The following is a 23640-nucleotide window of genomic DNA, read 5'->3' as shown; positions in this document are numbered from 1 at the left end:
GAGCATGATGTAAGTTCTAGCTCAAGGAAGCACGAAAACCAAAAGCAATCGTCCTGCTGTGTTCAACCAAAGAGTGTTGCGTCTTAAACGGTGTTCGCAACAGCTGGTAGACTTGGACCAGCTGAGGACAAAGTGGTGGTCGGACTTCTCCAGAAAAAGCTTGCAGACGCACAACACATGCCTGTCCAAGAGGGAGAGCTTCGCGGCCTACTCGTACGTGGCATACGGGACACGGGGAGCAATACTGTGGTTGCACGGAGGGCCATAGTTGCTGACTCAGCTCTCACCGGCTCGAGATCTACGGTGTTCTTTCTTAATGGCAGTATTTTGTAAATTCCCTAGGCACATATCTATATTGCTTTCCCTTATTTCACCGGCACGGCTCTGGTAAAATATATGAAGACACCATTGTACCATGCCATAATTGGAAATATCGGAGGCTCGTGAACCGTCAAATCCAGATATTAATTTCGAAGAAAACAGAGGGCGGTGTTAAAGTTTGTCCTGGCATAGAAAATGACGAGGTTGCCAGTAAAAAAGGTGAGGACGAGGGCCCAAAAATAGTGTTAGGTGGAAGTAAAGTATTGGACGAAGGGGGAAAGATATTGCTTTATGCGTTGGTTCTAAGAGGTTCGCCAAGAAATGCTAGAAAAATAGCAAAGAGACGATGAGTCAGTGAAGGCATGTTCGGTGAAAGTAGAAAAAATGTTACTTGGAGAGCACGGCAATTCGCACTCGTATTCTGTTGAACAGGGTTTAGTGTTCCCCCTTTATCATGTCGCCTCTGAAAGAGAGGTCCGGCAGGTAGTACTTCCAAAGTATCGCAGATAACAGGTGTTAAGCCTTGCCAACGATAGCCCGCTGGCGGGGCGTCAAGGCAATAAGAAGACAACAGATTGAGTTCATGAAGAACTCTACTGTCCAGGAGCCCAGGAGGAAATTAATTGGTATGTCAGATCGTGCGACAGCTGCCGAAGGACGTGCACGAAAGGCAAAGTAGAGAAAGCTTCATTGGGACGCGTGCCTCTTTTCGCAACTTTGTTTGATCGGGTGGCTGCCATTATTATCGGTCCGCTGTCGCCCACATCGCGGAAATGTAAGAGATATATACTCACTCCCGTCGATTTTGCCACGCGGTATACCGACGCCGTGGCTCTGCCAAAGATATATATTTAGGAACCGTGGCAGAAGGTTTGGTGGAGATGGTTTCCCGAATAGGTTTTCGGAGAGAAATCCTTTGACACCAGGGCTCCTGTTTCACTTCCGAATCGATGAGAGAACTCAATGATCTCTTGGAGCTGAAACATCTTAGCAGGACCCCTTAACATGCAATGAGATGGTAAAGAAATTGACAACATGTTCAAGCAGATGTCGTGGAAGCTCATTCATCATCATCATCATCATCAGCCTTACTACACCCACTGCAGGGCAAAGGCCTCTCCCATGTCTCTCCAATTAACCCTATCCTTTGCCAGCTGCATCCACCCTTTGCCTGCAAACTTCTTAATCTCATCCGCCCATCTAACCTTCTGCCGCCCCCTGCTACGCTTACTTTCTCTTGGAACCCACTCCGTTACCCTTAAAGACCAGCGGTTACCTTGCCTTCGCATTACATGCCCTGCCCAAGCCCATTTCTTTCTCTTGATTTCGACTAGGATGTCATTAACCCGTGTTTGTTCCCTCACCCACTCAGCCCGCTTCCGATCTCTTAACGTAACACCTATCATTTTTCTTTCCATTGCTCGCTGCGTTGTCCTTAACTTAAGCTGAACTCTTTTCTTTAGCCTCCACGTTTCTGCCCCGTAGGTGAGTACCGGTAAGATTATGCTGTTGTACACTTTCCTCTTGAGGGAAATTGGTAAACTGCCACTCATGATCTGCGAGAATTTGCCATATGCGCTCCACCCGATTCTTATCCTTCTAGTTATCTCCCTCTCATGATCCGGATCACCTGTCACTACCTGCCCTAAGTAGACGTATTCCGGCACAATTTCTAGGCTCTCACTACCAATTGTGAACTGTTGTTCCCTTGCTAGTCTGTTGAACATTACCTTGGTTTTCTGCATGTTAATTTTTAGACCCATCGATCTGCTCTGCCTGTATAACTCGTTGATCATAATTTGCAGGTCACCTCCTGAGTGACTGAGCAAGGCAATGTCATCAGCAAATCTCAGATTATTTAGGTATTCTCCATTTATTCTTATTCCCAACTGTTCCCAATTCAGGCCTCGAAATACCTCCTGCAAACATGCGGTGAACAGCATTGGCGAGATCGTGTCTCCTTGCCTGACGCCCTTCCTTATTAGAATTTTATTGCTGACTTTACGGTGGACTATAGCAGCTGTGCAGTTGCTATATATATCTTCCAGTATTTTGACATAAGGCTCTTCTACCCCCTGATTACGCAATGCCTGTATGACTGCTGAGGTTTCCACTGAGTCGAATGCTTTCTCGTAATCAATGAAAGCTATATATAGAGGTTGGTTATATTCTGCGCATTTCTCTATCACCTGATTGATAGTGTGAATATGATCTATTGTGGAATATCCTTTACGAAAGCCTGCCTGATCATTTGGTTGATTAAAGTCTAACGTTGCCCTGACTCTATTAGCGATTACCTTAGTAAATACTTTGTAGGCAACGGATAGTAAGCTGATCGGCCTGTAATTTTTCAAGTCCTTGGCCTCTCTCTTCTTATGAATTAAGATAATGTTTGCATTCTTCCAAGCTTCTGGTACAGTCGAGGTCATAAGGCATTGCGTATACAGGGTGGCTAGTTTTTCTAGCACGATGTCCCCTCCATCCTTCAACAGATCTGCTGTTACCTCATTAAGGAAGCTGAAGCTCTTTAAGGAGCAGCAAAAGCATCAGAATATTATACCGCTCCACTTTTATTTGCATACAGAGAGGTGCCGCAAGCGGGTCAGGGGTTTTATCCATTTGAGTGGATATTTGGACGACATGCGCGAGGACCGCTCGCAGTCCTCGGAGAGGTCCCGACCAGGGAATAGCTTGAAGAAGACACGAAGACGACATATAGTTATGTTCACGATCTAAGGAAACGTCTCGAGCAAACTGTGAGAGCGGCACATGACACTTCCCCACTAGCACAAGGTGACGGGTCCATGCGGGTCCCAAATGGGCAATGAGGGCATGCGGCTGCCCGAAATGAACCTCCATGGCTCCCTCGTGGGCACAGTGCTGGCAAAAAAACGTTTAGGCTGGCCATTTTATGCCTGAGTGGGCCCCTCGTCAGCTATGCATGGGCTTAAAAAGAGCGGGCAGCCAAACTGTGTGCCACCACAGATACATGTGGGCAGAAGTGTGGGCACTGTCATGGTGAAGTGTTGGCAGCCATTGGGGATGCCCGTACAACACCTTGAGGGAGCCACTGTGGTTTTATGTGTGCAAAGAGATGGTATTCCCGCCTCCGGCCTACATTGGTGAGGTGTGGAAAGTACAGGGGCTAAACCATGGGCTTTATAGTGGCGAAGCGTTGCAGGCATGCAGTTTGGGCTGTCTGTGCAACACCTACGTTGGTCCCGCAAGGGCTAGGCTTAGGCGCATTTGTCATTCTCGCATCTTCCCGCCCTGTATCCTAAACAGGACATGAAAGGACTAAGCATGAGCTGCATGCAGTTCGTGCGCATAAAATATGGGATTACATGATAAAGAAGAAGTGCAGGCAACGCCAATAGGGGCGGCCCCTGCAGCACCCTCAAGCATCCAAGGAGGTTAGCTGCCTGTCGTCAAACATACGTACAATGTTCCCGCCTGAAGCCTACAAAGGTACCGCGTAGAAAATACTTGGGCGGCGCATGCGTACACATCAGCCATTCCCACATGTTCCCCGCCTACATATCTGGTAGAAAAGGGCTAAGTGTGGACTCTGCAGTGGCAAAATGTGTGTGCATGAACCTGGGCTATACGACGGCGAATTCCGGGCAACCGTGATGGGTGCTTGCCGTGCATCACTCTGACGACACTGCGTATGGAAACAGGACTATGTTTCTGCCTTTAGCCTTCGTAGGTCCTGCGTCAATTATTCTGGAGTTTGCAGTGCAGAAAGAAAACGCGTAATATCAGCGAACGTTGCCCGGCGACACCTATGGAAATGCAGTCCCACTTACATTAGTCTGGCTGCATATCCTACATCACATTTACATGTGATGGCTGCATCGGTGCCACAGCGATGGAGCTTGAGCGCATGGGTGAAGTGCGTGCATTATATATATGCTCATTATATGGGCTGCCCACTCAGCACGTTGATGAAGCCAGATGGATTTGGGCAAATAGCTTGCATTCCAACGTTCAATATAAATATATCCTGCTTTGAATATGCAGTTAAGCATGTAATTTAGGTTCAATGCGCTTCAAAATGACAAAGCATGTAGGTAGATGAATTCCGGCTGCAACCAATAACTGAGACGGTCCACTCTTCTTCTCTGGTACAAGTTGTTCTTGCCGGTGTTGTTGGGGGTCATTTGATAATTTGAATTTTTTATGGTCCCTTGATGTTCTATTTCATGACATTTTGCAGGAATACACATTTTGTTGAAAGCTACAATAAAAGTTTTGTGATTTGCATTTTTTTGAAGTCGATTTATGGTTTATGGTTTATAGGGGTTTAACGTCTCAAAGCGACTCATGCTATGAGAGACGCCGCAGTGAAGGGCTCCGAGAATTTCGACCACCTGGTGTTCTTTAGCGTGCACTGACATCGCACAGTACACAGGCCTCTAGAATTTCGCCTCCATCGAAATTCGACCGCTGCGGACGGGATCGAACCCGCGTCTTTCCGGCCAGCAGCCGAGCGCCATAGCCACTCAGTCACCGCGGCGGCTTTTTGAAGTTGAGTAAAGCAGACTTGTTCTGCAGATGATATCTTTGTAGCATAAGCCGAAATGCAGTTTAGGAGAAACTTGGTGCTGTGCTAAAAAATATGCAGTGAATGTTCGTTAATCCTGCCTTCAAGACACCGGAAAGAAAAGAAAAAAGCTAATAAAACATTTTGTAAAGTTGTTCTGCAAGGAGCTGAAACATTGTCGCCTGCCTTTGACATGAAAACTGCACGGCAATAATACACGGAGGCGCACAGCGCCTTAGTCTAACTGCAATTTTGTAACAGTTCGCAGTAATTATTTACCATGACGCTAATAGCCACGCGGCAGCGCCTAGCGTGCTTCCGAACGCCGTTCAAATCCAGCGCGCTGCTGCCAGGTCACGTGGCAGGATGCAGCACACCCTCCTCCCCTCCTCTCCCTCTGTGCATTCCGGAGTGATATCCGGTTAGGCCTTACGCCGCGCCGTGACGTGGTCCGTGCTGCTGATGTTCGTGTGCTTTGTGTGTCTGATTTCAAAATCGTTCCTTCAAATTTCCGTTTTGGTTTCCTGCTTATCGTAGCTTGCGCCGCGTGTCAGCAATGCAGCTGTTCACGTACTTTGTTAAAAAGAGACCACGCCGAGAAGCATGGAGCTGTTTCGTATTGACAACACGTTCGACTTCAACCATAGCAGCCGCGAAGCAAGAGAAGAAAGCGGTTACTGCAATTCGTCGAGTCTTTGTTTCCAGGTGAGACCAGGTTTCCAGGTGAGTGTAGCGCAAGAGTGCGTGCAATTTGCGACCGCGAAAATAAACGAGCGAGCGCAAAGGCGGGAAGAAGCGGAAGGGACGAGGCTCTGTCAGCTCTTTCCTCTTCGTTTCCCATCAGCATTGCGCGTGAGTTACTGGTTGTTGCCGCGGCAGCAGAGTGCATTCCTTCCACATCGATTCAGAAACCTGCTGGTCTGTCAGTGTTCACAGTGTATGCGTTGCGACGCGAGCGCCGAGGTGTATGCATAGATGCGTTTGCTGAATGGCAGGCACGCGTAGGAGACCTAAAAGTAAATGTGGGAATTGTATACCGCTCAGCAAGGCGCGTGACTTTGTTTTCGGTTTGCGTCAAGGTGGTTGCCCGACTTCCTGTTCATTAGGCGGGACGTGGGATCACGTGGGACGTGATCGTGCACTGCCTGCACACATGATTTTGACGCTACTTTCGGCCCGTTGCGGACTGCCAATAGCGTGCGCCGCCCGGTCAGTTTAGTGTTGTGTTATTCGCTACCAGTATTTTTGTCTTGATACTGATCTGTCGTGGCGACTTAAGGTTAGAAGACACCTCTACGAGCCTACTACACTGCTGTCAAGCTGAGTGGGAGGGGTGTGACGCGTCATGGAATCCGACTGAGTGAATTGACCGACGCGTCACTGCGATACTCCAACAGGGAGCGGCCTGTTTGATCACTTTTGTAGCATTGGTAACGTTGCCTGCAGTTGTAAAATTCAGTTGCAGGCGGCCATGAATAAAAATCGTTGCTAAATGTTTACAAAGTAGCCCTAGAAAAAGAGCGCGTTGTGGCTCTTTCAAGTTAAGTGGATTTGAATAACCTAAGTAGTACAGAGCCTATCATAAAAACTGGTGTGAGCAAGCGGCGTTATGTATTTGAAGTTCGGCTGTTTAAGCATTTTCTTGTGGTTGTGTGAAATGCCAGCAATACAAATATTTATCAGGAAGTGCCAGGAATTGCGGATACAAAATGCACAGTTGGAAATTATGATGTTATGCAAGTTAAGTGCCTGCTCTTCAGTAGTGACGAGGCCTGAAAAGAACTTCATCGGAGAGGATGTCTTCACTGTCCAGATTTGGGGCTGTTCTTGCCTGTGCCCGTTCAGCGTACATTGCAGAGCACAAGTTTGTATCGAGTTTTCGAAGACCTGTTTTTTTTCACCTCTGTGTTGAGATCAGTGTGTTGCAATGTCTGCTTTGGACCAGAACGTTGCTGGCATGTATTGGCAATCCCCTATTCAAAATAACGTGTGTGTCTCTTCTCAATAGGTTATCATCTGATATTGCCAGTTTCATGCTCGGGAAGAAGCAGTGCTTAAATTTAGGGAGCTCTCGGCTGGCCTCAGAACACTTACAAAACTATCGAGGAATCTGAGACTTCCCGTGCTAGACTATAGGGATTGTATGAATCGGAAGCAATACACCAATTGTTTTTTCTTCTCAGTGGCGGTTGGAGCATTTCTCCTGTCATTTCTCTAATTTTGTGGTGATGTTTGCAAAAATCATTAACACGTGTTCTTATAGCCGAGACGCAAAAAATGCAAAGTTGACAGCACAACGTACACGATGGAAAAAAAACGGAAACCCGCACCCTCATACCATGAGTGAGTCCAGGGCTGGCCGCTCAGCTCCATGGCTACACAGCAGCAACAAGCACACTGGCATAGCCTCAGCTCAGCCACTTTCTCTCTCTCCATGTCTAGTTCCCTCCCCACCTGTTCTCAAGCCACTAGAGGTCACCTTCAATGCAGCCAGGCTTTAAAAAACACCAATATGAAGTGACGGGCTACAGGGCAACATTCTAAGGTGATATTACAGCATGAGAACAATGCTTTTACCCCCCATTTCTTCCTCTAGTAACCATCTCACATGGCACTCCTCATAGACAATCATAGTAGAAGGATAACCATGTCCAGCTTCTGCAGTAATGCCGGTGTCACATGGCACTCCTCAGAGACTGGTCCAGCAAAGACGTCTTATTTCACTTGGTGAAAAGAATAAGAATGGTGTAATATAGGGCAGCTATGAATGCGCCTCAAAGACGAAACATTACTTGGACTTCACAGCTTCTCTTGTAAGCTTCTCTTCTGTGGCCTCTCACTGTGTAACAAAAGTAAAAACAGCGCTAATTTTTGCACAGACCACTCAGAAAGAACAGACAGGACAGTGCCCAACCTGTCTGTTCTTTCTGTGGGGTTTGTGCAATAATTTGCGCTGATTTTGCTTTTGATACACAATGTTACACCAAGTAGCCAAGCGAGGGGTACTATTAAACGAACCTTTCTATGTAGTTGCAATATTTTTACTGCCATTAGATCTGGGTGGAAAATTAGCACCGTCTAGTGCAAACTACTTCTGTGTGTGTTGAATTATAGCCTGTGCTCAAAACACCTAAAAGTGCTAATTGAAAAAAGGTGAATGTTCACCATAAATTGTTACCTCGGTGATTATCTTTGTGAGTTTTGATTTCACTTGCTTGGCGATCACACTGTGCAAGTTCAGTGAATATACTTTAACAAATACACTTACAGGAAATCACGCGTTTGTAGTGACCTGTTTGACAGCCTTTCGGCATGCAACCTGATATCATAGTTAAACAAATTTCAAAGAAACTGCATATATTATGGACACGATATGTTTGCTTGCGTCTTCTTTCAAATGCCTTGGACATTATTGTACATGAACCACCCCGTGATATTTGCTCCCTGACTGGTAAATAATTTATATTTGTCGTTCTCCTTGTTGTTTCAGTATTATAAACGGAACGATGGCTGCGACGTGTAGTTGGTTTTCAGATTATGTCAAAAGCAAGATAACTAGTAATATAACTCCTGGTATGGCATTTATTGTCATTCCAGCTTTTTAAACAGGCTGTTTAAGGCGTTTTAGTGAATAAAAACTGCATATCAACGCCTATATTCTAGCCTTCTCTATGCCTCAGCAGACCTAAAGGCTAACTAGGCATCCCAGCCATCATTCGGCTGATGAAGCCTAAACAACATCAGGGAAGGAAATGGAATTATAAATTATTTAATGATAGGCAAATACCACTTGAGGATTCATGTATTCTAATGTCTAATGGAGCATATATAAAAAACATGTGACCAAAATAACGAGTTTATAGTCCTTGAAACTATTTCTTAGGTGTATATTTCACTGTTCTCAATTTGCAGAGGTAGCAGTGTTTAGTCCTGGTTACCGTCTTTTTTTTTCTGTTTTCATTTATTGGTTGGGCCCTGTTTTCATGTGTTATTTTGTGTTGTGTAATCGCATGGTGCATCCCTTCTTTTTGTTTGTGCGTCACTTTTGTTCAGTGTTTTTTTTTGTGGCAGGCCTCATGACAGCTGGCAGCTTTCCTTTCATTTTTGCCTTCTCTTGTCACGGTGCTCATGGTACTAAACAAAATATAGTTTACTGCAAAGCTGAAATATAAACTGTGCAGCATCATTTAGGTGCTCTCTTCTTTTTTAGCATATGCCAATAATGGTATTGCCTACTGTTGCCAAGAATGTTATGCTGACACAAATTTGTTTCACAAGTGCAGAGCATGCTTTGCTCTCATGTAGAGCTTGTGCATTTAGAGTGTCTAGTTTGTACATGGTCTCTTAGTTGGACAGTGATACAGTGGCCTCATTGGATGACTTTTGTATTATTATGAGGAGTTGGAATTTGCTTTTCTCACTTCCCATGAGCTTTACGGGAGCTTATTATTCCTTCAACAGTCATGTGTTTTGTATTGCTTTAGATAGGATACTGAGGCTCAAATGAGCGAGCATCTGGTGCTAAAATACCAGTATAACTTCGTGCCGTTTGTCAGCTTTCTATATGATGTGCATAACTGTGCAAGTAGGAAATTATTTCAGGTCTCAGTGGCCCTTCATTTGCTTTTGCTTTTCAGCCTTTATGCTAGATTTCAGATTTTGGAGGATAGTTTGCCACAGCTTTCATCATTAAAGTAGGTAGCACAATGTACCAGCCATGACAATTGGTCATTATAACTAAGCACCCCACCATCACTTTATGAGCACACCAATGCCTAGATCTGATGGCAACTTTGATGAATATTGACACCTGAAGTTGTCGTTTTACAAGAATAATGTTACGGACCATATTAAAATATCGTTAAGCTATTGGGTTCAAACAAGTTTTTGCTTGCTGTCAAACTCGCTCAACGGCACTTTCATTGTGAAAATTAGTATAACACTTGGAAAAAGCAGCCAGGTCCTTCATGGACTGTGAATGGTGCACACCGGAATCCTGCTCCTGCAGCAAATCATGTGGGTACTATGGGAGGTTGTGTTAAAAAAAATGAAGCATAGAAATGAAAAAGATGGTGCACAGTTATTACCATTTTGTGGCTCTTGACCAATTTTTGTCTTTTAAATGCACTGTACTAAAAAACTAAAATGCACCGGAGCCTCTGGAAACCTTTTGTGTGAAGAAAAGGCATCCGGACTATGCTGATGATAATTTCATGATGATGCAAAATTTCAAAATGACCATTTTACTTCTTCATGAACATGTACTCTCTAGTGTCACATAAGCTGTAATGAAAGAACTTGTGTCTAATTTTTCTTTGCACTTGTTTTGTTTCTATTGATATTTTGTATTTATTAGCATGAACACCACATGCCATGCACTCCTTTATTACTTTCTATAAGGAAACAGTGGCAAGTCCATCGTCTCTGCGTGTGGGCCCCGCATTGAACACTATTCTAAGGCACTAAATTGTTTGCCTTGGACTATATCAATAGCTCATGCACTTCTAGCTCAAAAATGTCAAGTAATTTTTCGTTCAAGTTCGACTAAAAGAAATTTGCTAACTAGGCAGCATATTGAGGACACATTAGATTTACTGCAGGTCAACCGGCACTAGTGCCTTGCTTGACAAGGACAACGGCAAGGACTGTAATTAGAAAACTGCTCTTAGCAGTCACTGCGAAGGCGCCGCGGTGGCTGAGTGGTTATGTTGCTCAGCTTCTGGCCCGAAAGACGCGGATTCGATCCCGGCTGCGGCGGTCGATTTTAGATGAAGGCGAAATACTTCATGCCCGTGTACTGTGCGATGTCAGTGCACGCTAAAGAACTCCAAGTGGTCGAAATTTGTGAAGTCCTTCATTACGGCGTCTCTCGTAGCCTGAGTCGTTTTGGGACGCTAAACCTATACAAACCAAACCGTAAACCGAACCAGTCACTGCGTGTTCATTTAAACACTGGCAGCGCTCTATTATTTTTCTCCAGTATTTGCTACCACACATACCAATCTGCGATTTTCAAGTATGAAATCAATTTTCTTTCAAAAATTGTGCAGTTAAACTTGAATATTGTAAACGTCAAAGCAAGCAGTTGCCTTTTGTACTTCACACTGCTATCAGAACTCACCACTATTGCATGGCACCATCAACGTCAAGGTGTAAGTCTTTTTTGGTAATAAACGATATGATTTCTTACTCTCTTGCTTCAACAGGCGTTAAATCATACTGCCGCTGTGAAGCGTACAATTACAATTATTATCATGCTCCTGGCTGCGAATATGGCTAAGAATTTTTATACGCGTGTTTTTTCTCCGGTAGGTGTATCTGAATTCAAGGTAGAGATGGCAATGTATGACACCATGAATGGTACCCCAAACGTTGAACTACTTCATAAGAGGACTCCCACAACCCTCTGGTCAACAGAAGCAGTTGTACAATGCTGTTCCAGTGGCAAGTGCTCAGGACGTGACGGTGGAAGGCAAGGAAAAGGTTCTCCACAAGGCTAAGCATAAAGGGCTGGGATAGTCGGGTCTGGGCAGAATAATGAGACATATTTCCGGCACACAAAAAATATGTCCGGTGTACGTTGTGTCTATCCTCTTCGTTCGTGTGTTTTTGTGCGCTGGAGTAATGTTTCGTAATTCATTGAAGTGAAAAATAAATGCGCTGAGAGGTAATTGCTAGCTTTAGCTGGATTTATCTCAGAGGCATATATTCACTCCATGAGTGTATGTTAGAATTACGACTCCGGTTTGTTAGTGGGTTATAATATTGTTACGTGACGGCCAGTCGAAGTATGAGGCGAGATGAATGAAGGCAGTGAGATGGTTTTAATGGCAGCTGGCCTAGCGCGAACGCTCCGTGTCGGGCTACTGCCAACTTCGTCTTTGTCACACTACCCGGGGCCACCGAGCGATCGTCCCGATCGGTGACAGAGACACACGAAATCACTATGGGCCTCAGAAGATGGTGTGGCAAGAACGAGAAAGGGGTGAGGTGCTGGCCGCCACGATGAGGGATATGGCTGAATAATGACTGGTGCACGAAGCTTCCGGGCCGCAGGTCGCCAGTAGCCGACGGTCGAGGCCCCAGGATGCGCCGAACGGCATGGGCAGGGGAACGGTGTCGTCACGTGTGGGCAGCGTCTCGGGTCGGTGGGGTCGATAGGTCAGGTCCTTGCATCGGGTTCACTTCGTCGTGTTGAGTGGTCTGGTCGGGGGACGGGGCGGGGGGAACAACGGCGAGGTCCGTTCGGGTCTGAAAGGCTGGGGCACGGCCGAGCGACGCAGGCCAAGAACTGACGGCTGACACAGGACGCCGAAGCACCCAGGACCAGGATGTTGATGTGACCCCGCACTTCCAGCAAATGTTACGTGACGGCCAGCCGAAGTATGAGACAAGATGACTGATGGCATTGAGATGGTTTTAATGGCCTCTGGCCTAGCGCGAGATCTCCGTCTCGGGCCACTGCCAACTTCGTCTTCTTCGTTACAATAAGAAAGCGCCAAACAAAAGATAATGACAAACATACATGACGTGACCAAAAAATTGTAGATGTCTTCATTAGCGATGGCGTAGAGGTAGAGCATCCGCCTCGCGTGCAAGAGGACCGGGGTTCGAATCCTGGTGCAGCGCAATTCTCCACCGGGTTTAAAAAAAAAGAAAGATCCGCGTGTCGATGGAATTGCATACCCAGGCCTGGAGTGCCGCCTGATCTCGGTGACCAGAACCGACAACGCACTCTCTCACCAGAGCAGAATTTGGCCACCCTGGTGTAGTACTTCGCCACAACCTTCTATGATCAGACCAATTAGTTTATTTACAGGTGGTTAATTGATGGGTGCAGTTAGCTCGTGTGAGGATAAAAGCAGATTAAAGGCCTATGCTCTATGTGCAGTGCGGCTGTGCATGAACAGTAAAATTACTCATAATGAACAACTTTTAGTGAATACTTCTCACGGCATGTTAACAGAAGACGGACGGTACTTAGCAGTCATTTGCCCTGAAGCTTGAATTTTAGGTACTGAGGCCTAAGTGATGCTGATTCAGTATAGGCATTTGTGGGTTCCGCAACATTTGACATCGTCCATGAATCCTCTGGTCGTCTCTACTTAAGAACGAACATTTGTATGTTATAACTTGTAGCCATCACTGAAAGCATTTTGCATGAAATTAAGCTTGAATTGAATGCTATCTGGCCTATTGTTACGCTGTCAGATGCCATGATGGAAGTGACTGTTAGAGTCCATCATGTTCCCCAGAATGAGTCCCTGCGTTTCCTTACCTTCTCTGCTCTCTTGTATAGCTGTTATGCATACTATTGTGCAAGTCACGTTCTAACTTGGTCTACTTCATTTTACGTGTAAAAAAATTTTGGCTGCTTTTTACTCAAGCATATTTGTTCTTGAGCTCTCTTTCGCTAGTTTTGCTGCATGCTTTGTAAAAATATTTTTTAGCATTGAATATGACAAAGCATATTTTAGCCACATTTTACACTTAGCAGGGACACACCAATGGAACCTGTAAAGATCGCTCGAAGCGGTTGCAATCCTTTGTTGCATACATGTTGGGAGGAATCATGCGACTTGTGTGTTATGTATACGTGTGGTAGTAAGCATTGCTACTTTGGAAAAGGCGTCGGTCTGCGATACAATGCCGGCGAAGCATAAAGAACCTCACTTGGTCTAAATTAATTTGGAGCCCGGCACTACAGTGTCCTGAAGCCGTTACTGTTATCTGCCTAGCTGTGAGAAGCGGCTCTTGCAAGTGTTCGGAGAAGGCAGTGACTTTACTTCGAAAGTTTAAGTTAGAAGGTATAGCAATGAAAATGAAGAAAGCTGAACATTCGGTACTAGACATTTTCTTTAGTGCTATGATGCACAAGCCTTACGTTCCTTTCTGGGCAAGCGTCACTGAGCACAATTCTTGGCAGTTGTTTGTGTCTTCCTATCCTTTGAAACATTTGTCGTCACTTCGCGCAAAGGAAACGTTTCTCGTACCTAATTCTGAGGCAGTAGCTGATTTCCTCCAAAATGAGTGCCAGGCACCATGTGATGGTTTAAGCGTAGATGTGTCTTATTTGTTTTATTTTCTTCCACACTTTATACTAATCCAGATTGACCAGCTGATAGAGAACTTTTGCGATGAAGAGGGCAAAGTTACTAGAACATTCCGGAACAACGTAGAGTCAGCTCCGCCTGACTGCGATCAATCGAGATAAATCTGGTCGCGTCTAACATCGCAAAGAAAGCGATAAAGCGGCGTGCCGGCAGCTTTCAAGAATTAACAAACGAACAAAAACTGAAAAGATTCGCCGCAATATAATCGCTGCTTCGCCGTTTTGAATCACTAAAACTATAAAGCCAGCGTTCCTCAAAAACAGGAATCGCAGGGACAGAAGAAGCATCGATTTTAACAGCGCTTTTATCCGCCACATGCCCTAGACTTGACTTTGACATCATAGCCACCGCTGAACTGTTCTCATCGAAACTGAACAGGCAAGAAAAATGTTAGGATATAAACTATTACCGGTCATAGGCAAATGCGACATGGGGATCCGTGTATAGTAAAAGCTTGTGCATAATTAAAAACACTGAAACGTGCAAACAAAATGTGGTGTCTACCGTTCTTTAAGAAACAATCATCAGCATGAAAGCCATGGCAGAATAATAAAAACTTCCGTTTTTTTATTACTCACTACACAATCTGCGTTCGTGGAGGCATTCACTGAGTGCATCCGCGGGTATTTCCAGGCCAGGCTAACACAAAGGGTACTCAGCTCTTTGTCTGCCCAAATATATAAAAAAATATTTAGGAGAAAATAAACTATTCACTTATCAGTGTAATCTTCCTGAGTAAGCGCGCTAATTTTAATTCACCTCATATCCTTTCTCTTGAACTAGAAAGAGATGTGTTGCTGCTGCAGGAGGAAACATGTTACAGCATCCTTGAATACATTATCATCAGGCAATTGTAGCCTGTGCCGAGATTTCTTTATGTTAGAGAACAAAAAGTATGCACCGAGAAACAGGCCTGCACAGCAGGTTCAGTGTTTGATCTTCATATCATATTCCCAGAGAGTGCAATTTGAGAGGCTTGTTAGTTAGGGCATTCTTGTTAGTTAGTTAGGAACAATTTTGCTTTGACTTCCCACACAATGCCTACATTTATTTATGAAGCTTAGGTGTATTATTTTATTTGCTTGTGTGGCGGGAACTTTAGTGACAAAGACGCCTCCTATTTTATGAACTGCTGTTTGCATAGTATTTCCAGCTGACAATCCTCAGAAAATTTCTTGGAGTTGACACTTTTTTTATTGCCTGAACTCTTGTTTGGACCACGTCTCATGGTGCTTGACTGATGTTCCATGTCCCATAACAATGCGAGATTGGACATATAGATTTTTTTGTAAGGTATGCTCTACTCAAAACTTTACTTGGTGCATTATGAACGTTCAAGAGTGTTCCTTTCATATTTTTCGTTTTTATTTTTTTATTTTTAAACAATTCACTTGCAAAATAGGGTCTCCTTTCCACCTAGCCCACATTTCACTGCACTTGCTGTCGCGTCCCTTCAAATATTTTAATTAAACTGAGCCGCTAATCTGTTTATTTTTACACTTGTCACAATCTGTACAAAAAGCTCAACTTAATTCTGACAGAAGGTACTTCAGTAGATTCTTACTGAGCACCCCTTGTATATGAAACAAGCGACATTCTGAAAGTGTTTAAAAATTAAATATTTGCACCTTGTAATTCTTAATGTAAGTTAGCTGCTTTCTGCTGGCTGTGTGAATTGCCTGGATTGGTTGATTACGTTTTGGTCATTCCTTCTCACATAATATCTCTTTCACACGGGCACCACAAAGGCCTATGAGAATCAAGTCCTTATATACAAAGACGTAAGGAGAGCAGCAACATGGCACAAATGTTGCACTTTTGCCGCTAAGGACCTTGGAGAGGAAGGCTCTCGTCTAAGACGTTTAGAGCCCAAAGGTGCGGCCTGCGAGAACCAGCAATCACATCGCTATCCAACATAAAAAGTAGAAGCAATGAAAAAAGATAGATTCAGCCAACAATTTTTGAAAAAAATATTTAAAAAACGAATTGTGTCTGTGGGTTTTGTTTTTGTACGCATGTTTATACTCTACGCGCTGCTTTCAAAACAGTTAGGGGTTAAAATTGTCTCAGCAAAACCAAGAGCTCCTGGTGGCCATGTCAGTAGACACAACCTGATGCCGCTGATGGGAGCAGCTGCTGCAGTTCTTTTACGGAAGCAATTAGAATAAAAAAGTGTCTGAGCTCGAGGAATAAACAAAATTCCCCTCTTCAATTTTAAAACACTCACTTGAGCCACCTCGGGAACAACAGCGGGTGCTAAGCCTCAACGATTGTTTCACCTTCAACGACTGCACCGTGTAGCTTTGTCGCAGTCCGTTTGAACTTTCAGTCCTTTCGCAAAAAGAGGTGCCTTTTCTGGTAACCCTTCTAGCAAATCCGTGTGACAGGGGTATAAGTTAAGTTTTCTGTATAGCCACGTGGGCCCTATACTTGTCACAACTTTAGCTAGCTTTGATTGTTCATGTCAACCAGTACACGAATTTACAAATGCACGGCAATTGTTCGCATCAGTTAGTCGTTCGTTTCTTTGTAGTAGCACGTGCTGATATGAATTCGGGTTTTCAGCACAACTTCGAATAGTCGTTGGCAGGTTGCCATTTTAACTCTCCCTACCTATTCCTACTCACAACTTTTTAAAATAGAAACAATATTTCTAATTCCTAATTTTTTATTTACTAACTCTTTGCTCTGCTGATTCTAACTGCCAGTTGCCTCATTCATCCCTGCCACAGACACATGTTTTATTATTAGTGCTCCTTTGTTCCAAAGCAATATCATGCTGGCTTTCGTGCTTCTTTAACATCTACATGCTGATATTATGGTATTCATAAGGTAGGCTTCACATTTGATTATTTACAGAAATCTCCGCCCTATGCTATGAAGGGAGCGTAACACTAATGCGATGCATGGATTCAGTAGGAACGAAGAGGTGCACAGACTAGTTGCTGCAGTGGGTGCTGCTGGCCCTAATGACAGTGCTGATTGCATATGGGTGATAAGAAATTGCGTGCAGTCGCAGTGCTGCAGTTTGAAATCTCTGCCTGCTTTTTGCAGTGCACATAGCAGACAAGAACTTCTGCTCCACAAGCATGCAATGTTCATGTGTTGCATTCGAATTACCGATTAGAATCTATGATCACTGGAGATTTGGCCGGTAGTTGCTGCGCGCGACAGCCGCAGAAACTATGTCGTAAATGAATTCCACTTCAGATGGGCAGCGGTGCTGGCTAACGCTGCTCTAGCGAAGGTCAAGAAACAGGCCCAGCAGCCTCGTGAGCTGAGTTCCATCCCTATTCCGGCATTGAAGTAGTTCCTGATAGCAGTGACTCTGTGAAACCGGAGAGTTGGACTTCAGAAGCCTTATTATCACCCCATTGGACAGTAGTTTTTTACACAAAAGTGGTCATGGATTGTTATATTGGGTGCTCATAAGGAGACGCAAAACTGAGATAAGTGTTTTTTTTGCATTGTGCACTGTGAGGATGTGGCAGATGACGCTTGGTAGTCCGGCTGTGTTTTATTCATGTTGCCTCTTTTTTATGTTGGCTTCTGTCAGGACAGTGCACTGTGCACATATTAGTGGACGAGCTTAAGTAAGGAGGTTGCTTTGCACATGGTGATGTTCCATGATTGCCCTGATGCAAGCACAGAGTTCCTATTATCCGTGATGAAAAAAATAACACTGCCTTGGTGACCAAGACTCCACCAAAAAACGAAGCGCATGCCCCAAGAGCTTATTTCAAGGTCCAACACAAAATGAGGACACATGTCCTCTCATATAACGTCTAAGGTATCCTTGATGGCCATCAGGCACTTATTCCGGATGCGCCTTGCCCGGGAAGTTTGCATCTAACCCTGAGAAAAAAAATCTAAAGAAGCACCCTAAGTCACTTGTAGTAGAGCTGGCAATTGAGGGTTCTGTTCTGATAAACTATCTGCAGTTATAAAACGCACACTGCCAACTCTAAAAAAAATCTCGCCGGGTCTTCATCGCTGTGAATGTGCCTGAACAACATGCGTCTCTGCAGTTCTACGGAAGCACCTTTGTCACTTACCGATGTGTGAGCTTTGGCTCTGAAATAGAGACGAACCGTTTCTCTACCTCGGCGGTAGCAGTGCTAACTAGCTCAGGTGCTCACTCTAAATGTTTGTAATGGCTCATTTTCATGCCGCTGTAGTTCATGGAGACTACCTGTTACTGAATATCTCATACAGGCGCATTCCAAGCGGCAACGCGAAGCTGACAAGTGAACCGTAAAACATCTTACTTCTGCAGACCTTAGCATTAGTACTTTTAAGCTTCTCATTATTGAATGAGAGTTGAAAGAGCCTTCAGTGAAATCGCCATCTGTTTCATTGTGCCCGGTATGTATGGCATCTTTGGGACAGGTAATGTGAATGTGTTACCTGGTTTCGGATTACCAAAGGCACAAAATGGCAAACTAATTTAGGTCATTGTATGAACGGTGAGCACAGCCCCACCTCCCCATGGAAGCACTCTTCATGAGTGCGAAAACACTGCAGTGAACATGCAACATGTATTGTTCACGTCTGTCGTTCAGCAGCTATAAGTAGGCTTATAAGATCACAACAGCAAAACATTTTTCTTCTAATATTTACACTAGAATTGAACGCCTGGGTGCATATTATAACATAATTACTGAGGCCCTATCTGGCATAGTTGTGAATTTACTTATAACATTATTGACATCTATGTAGCTATTGGCTTTGACTCATTTCACTTTAAAATGAAAGTGATTGGTCTTTAGTATAAGCATTGGCAGCTGCAGTTTGCTGCAACATTTTACAGCATCTTTCATTTAACCAAATTCAACTATTTCGCCGGTAGTTGGTTCCGATGCAGAATCAAGTGCACAGCGCAATCAGAGACTCAATTAAGGACGAATGAAGCATTGCATGTTGCTAAAGCCATGAGCAATGTATCCTCATGACTTACAATGAGTTTTACCTAGCTGTAGGTTCAGTAATATAGCTGCATGCTTAATTCAGGATTTATCCCACTGCAGTGGGTGACTACTGACCGGACGACCTGGTGTGATACAAGCCGTGGCAGCCGTGTTTCAATAATGTGTACTGTGAAATGGCATTGCTCGTTAAAGAACCACAGGTGGTCGACATTAGTAAGAGCCCTTCCCCACTACGGCGTCCCTTATAGCCTGAGTGATTTCAGGACATTCATCCGAGCCAAGTTGGGATCCGAGTAAAGAGGGTCATGGGAATAACCTGATTGGCATTTCATATTTATGTTCAACTTGCACAGCTCCAGATGCCCACATTTGATGGTAGGTTGTATTATTGCTCTCAAGTTATTTGGAATGTTTTATTTTGTTCTTTATTTCTAGCCACCCTTTGGAGGTGAAGGCTTAAAGGGGCCGTGATACGGTCGTTGTTCATATTAAAGCTTTGTAATTCTCTAACTAATAAAAAAGCCCATTATTCAACTTCCGAAATTTTAGCGCCTTGGTTGCAACTATATTCCAAAAATGCGATCAAAATTGAGACCGGGGAAACGCCTCCCACTGAAAGCAGCCGCCATATTCAATACTTTTGTGACATCATATGGACACACACGGACCAACATCGCCTGCCATCATCGCTGCAATGCGCAGCAAGGTCTCTTGTCCTATGTACTTTTTCGGCAATCGATGTAGCGGTCATCCGTCATATATGAGCGACTGTTTCCGCAAAATAGATAACAGTATAAAGTAGTTTTTCTTCGGCACGGGTAGGGTCTAGTTAAACTAGGCCGATGCTGCGCCGATCGACAGTCGGCGGAGTGGTTTGTATACAGATGCCATCACTAACGCGATGGTCTGACATGCTATACTGGCGACGATGCCAGCACGACAAATGACCACATATTGTAGTAGTATAAAGAATGAGCTTAGTGGAAACAGAAGAGAACGGGTGCTCGTTGACATGACATTCCTTGAACTTAAAATTTTAAACCTGATTGGACCTCATTCAAGCCACGGTGACATACACGACGTGTGTACACAAGCGAAGATGTGCTTTCAGTTGCCGTCTTTACACAAAACAAAGCGGCGAGGCAAGTGACATGGGCAAAACGCCACGCAGCAATGCCGCTCCTTGATTGCTGCCTATGCTTGGGCTTGTGCAGCCCAGTGCAAGCTTCATGCCCGGTGAGGCAACTGACTGAAAACCTGTGCTTGCGCCTACCTTCGGCGCACCGAGAAACGCGAAACGGGTGGCTGCGTTTCATATCTTCACACTTTTATTGTAATCAGCGATGAACTTTTGCCAGATTCTTGCATTTTTGTCTGCGGCGGACACTCGGCCTGTTTTGTTACATGGCCTAGCGAGTCCGCAGGACTCGTGTGTTAATTTCGGTGATTGCGGAAGCGAACTGATAAGCTTTAGTGCATGCAAATTCTCATCGAGTGTAGCTTTGTCTACATTGGCATTTATTTATGTATTCTGTAAAAATGTTTCATCAAAGAAAGTTTATCTTTAAGAAAAGCCACGACTGCTTAGTGCGCAGGATGGGCGTACAATAAGGGAGAAGTGCCGATGTAAACATTTGTGCAGAGCATATGCTGGGGCAGACGACATAAACTCTGGACATAAATTTGTTTGTTTTAGTTAATGCGCATTGCCTCTGAATGTATATTTATATAAATGTATTATTTCAAATATTGGAGACCTTGAATGCAGCAGATAAATGTAGCGAAAAGCGCCGGTCCTAGGCGAAAAATTTCTCAAGCAGGTGGCAGCATCATTATCTCTTATTGCAATGTTATCTTAATGTGTAAACAAGTAAACCTACAATTTGTGGGCAAGCGTAGGTAATATTTAAGATATGAAGAGCCCACCTTGCGTGTTATGCCGAGCAAACGAGCAGTACTGTTTGTGCACTGCAATGTAAACAACCTCAGCGCAGGTCGCCACTCTTGTTAATTCCCGCATTCCTACTGGACTTTGCATGCATCCAGTCAATGCTAATGATGTACTATTTATGTTTAAGCACCTATTTAGCCGGTGGTGACCATACGTGCTGTGCAGGCAGTGAAACATTCGAGTCGCTTTGGCCTTGCCAGCCGCTTGGTTCTGCAGAAGGGTTCTAAGAGTTGAAAGTAACGTATGTTCGACTGACACGTGCATGCAGCAGGGAAGCTGTCGCATTCGGAACTTTTGTCTGCTCCTGATGCCGCAAGCCTACTGTAATGCCACCTTGTTGTAATTTGTTTAATTATCAAGAAAAAGAATAGCGGCCGAGAATTTGGGAGCAAGCGACAGAATGCCACAGCCTTACTCTTCATGGCGTAGAGTGGCGAAGGCATGCATGGCACATGCCGCTTTTACATATGGGAGCACTTGACTGCTCAAAAGTGACCACCCTCATAACATGCGAATAACAGGCTTTGGAGTGCAAATAGTACAGCAGGGGCCCATATTTCTTTTTTTTTCAAGAATGAGAAAACGGGCCACGAGCAAGTCCGCTGTCTCAAAGACCCCTAAGCTTACGTACTAACCATTTGTGAAAGAAAACACGGGAAGTGCATTTTATGTTGTTCAGCTAAAACACTTCTCGAACGACCGCCAGACACGGTGTGCATGCAAGCATGCAGCCAATAGCACGCAGCAGACGACACGGAGCACGTATGCTCTCCTGATGTCAAGATTCAATGGTTGTCAGACCAGCAATCGTTTTGCAATACAGTTAACAGTCGATCTATTGAAAACCCGATTTATGAAGTTCAAATTTTATGATGAATTTTTGATTCCGTGGCAAGTGCTCTCAATGTTAATTGTTCTCCTCAACCCGAATTAACGAAACAATCAATCAGTAAACCCAATTTAACAGAGGTTTTCCTGAAGAAATGAGTAGGAAAAAGGAGTGGTTTCTCTCTTATTTTGCCAACTATGCCTCGCAGCTTGTTAACAGCCTGCCAGCAATAACATCTAGGTGCCCAAGTACTGGCCCTGGTTTTGCTTTGACAGCGCAGTAAGCTGCTCCCCTGCACGGAGCAATGGACTCAGTAATCGGCGGAACTTTCCACCTTGGATTAGAATCCATTTTACGGGATTTCGCTTTCGTGTACAAGCGATTCGGCTGCCTTGGTAGACTTTCCATATGCGCAGTGGCGGGTTATCTTGAAAAGTGATTTTGTAGAGTTCCAGTGCCGCTGCATTACTTTTTTATAATTGCAAGGGCGGAAAGATGCCTTCCTCTATCCTGCGAATTTCTCAATGTAATGAAATAATTAGTCAAATTGAGTATTTTATGTATAAACAAAACTTTTGTTATAAAAACTCGAGCACACAGAATCAACTGAAACTTCTGGGAATTGTATTTTAACGTGTTGGGAACAAAATACAATTAGCTGGGTATACATGAAAATAAGCTGTCATGAACCCTTTTAAGAAAATAAACCATGATATATGAAAAAAGCACTTTGTATGCAGACATATTTGGAACAATAAACAAAATTTGATCAACCCAGCTAGCACATTGTCACTTAAAATAAGGTCTTCATGCCTTAAAATTGAGTTTTTGTCTTTATGCTAATGTTATAGTTTATTTGTTTGCATTTAATTTCTTGCTAATTGCACATCATACTGCAATGAGCCATCAAAAATATTGGAACTCAAAAGCAAGAAGAAAATTGCGGAATATCTGGAATTTTGGTGCAAGTGTTGGCATTACATGACAGAGGTTTTAGTCATTCAGCTAACCTTGACAGCTTTATTTTGTTGCCATATTCAGTGCTGACTCTACATTATAACTTATTTGCCGCCCTGCCTAATACCACTAGTCGGATAATGTAAATAGTTGTTCTAGTCTTGAAATAAAAGCACTCTGAAGATTCCGCTATGTGCAATTTATTCAGTTTTCCTTGTTTAGTATGCTGCAGTTTTAATAGCAAAATAAAGTATGGCATTTCATTTAAAGATGAGGATAGAGTACTGATGGAATAATATGCTGCAATCGGAGGAGGCTACAGCAATTGGTAACTACTAGGAAAAGTGTAGTGTAATATCAAAATGCATGTATTTGTATGTGTGTACCAGCTGTTTATGTGGTAAAGCTTACAAAATTTTTTCCACGTATCAAAGGATGTATTGAAGAATGGAGCAGTGCAGCAGGGTCATCTGCCAGCCCCATTCGTGAAAGCTGTAGGCATGCCGAAGTTTGCGAAGATGTGCCCCTGGACGTGGATGATCATCGCAGCGCACCAGGTAAGAGGCCGCGAGAATCAACCACTTTACAGCTGCAACTTTCAGGTGCAGTTATCAATGAAGCAGACATAGTTTTGGTATTTTTTATTAACAAACACTTTCTGCTCTGCTAAGTAGTGTATTGCGTGCATGATGATAACTGGATCAATTGCTTGCATATCTCTTTTTCAATCGCAGTTAATTTTTTTTATTCAGTAAGAGAGAAGCTTGTAGCTCTCCAAGCCTCTGGGAGGTATATTGTGCACCTTTATGCCTGTTGACACTAAGCCAACATTTACTGACACAAGGAAGGTTTTGGGAAGATTTTTTGTTGGTCATTGTGAAATAATATAATGTAATTATTTCAATACTTGATTAGAAATTAAAAGAGCGCAACCTAATGCAGTCAGCTGGGTGTGAACTTATGAGCTTCGAATTTCGTGTTCGCTGCTCTACCAT

At 44.0% G+C, this 23640-nt stretch overlaps 1 protein-coding gene across 1 annotated transcript in view; it reads left to right on the top strand.

Annotated features, from left to right (window-relative positions):
* Positions 1–5328: 5328 nt before the first annotated feature.
* The window catches only part of LOC144130169 (uncharacterized), a 30400-nt gene continuing 12088 nt past the window's right edge, over positions 5329–23640 (top strand). The window contains exons 1-2 of the mRNA XM_077664173.1: positions 5329–5590; positions 23080–23202. Coding sequence (XP_077520299.1) covers positions 5471–5590; positions 23080–23202 — 243 coding nt within the window. The 5' untranslated portion in view covers positions 5329–5470. The remainder of the gene's footprint in view (positions 5591–23079; positions 23203–23640) is intronic.

Source organism: Amblyomma americanum, chromosome 4 (genome assembly GCF_052857255.1).
Source record: "Amblyomma americanum isolate KBUSLIRL-KWMA chromosome 4, ASM5285725v1, whole genome shotgun sequence".
Taxonomy (NCBI): domain Eukaryota; kingdom Metazoa; phylum Arthropoda; class Arachnida; order Ixodida; family Ixodidae; genus Amblyomma; species Amblyomma americanum.
The sequence above is the reverse complement of the archived record's forward strand: the minus strand, read 5'-3'. Positions and strand labels throughout refer to the sequence as shown.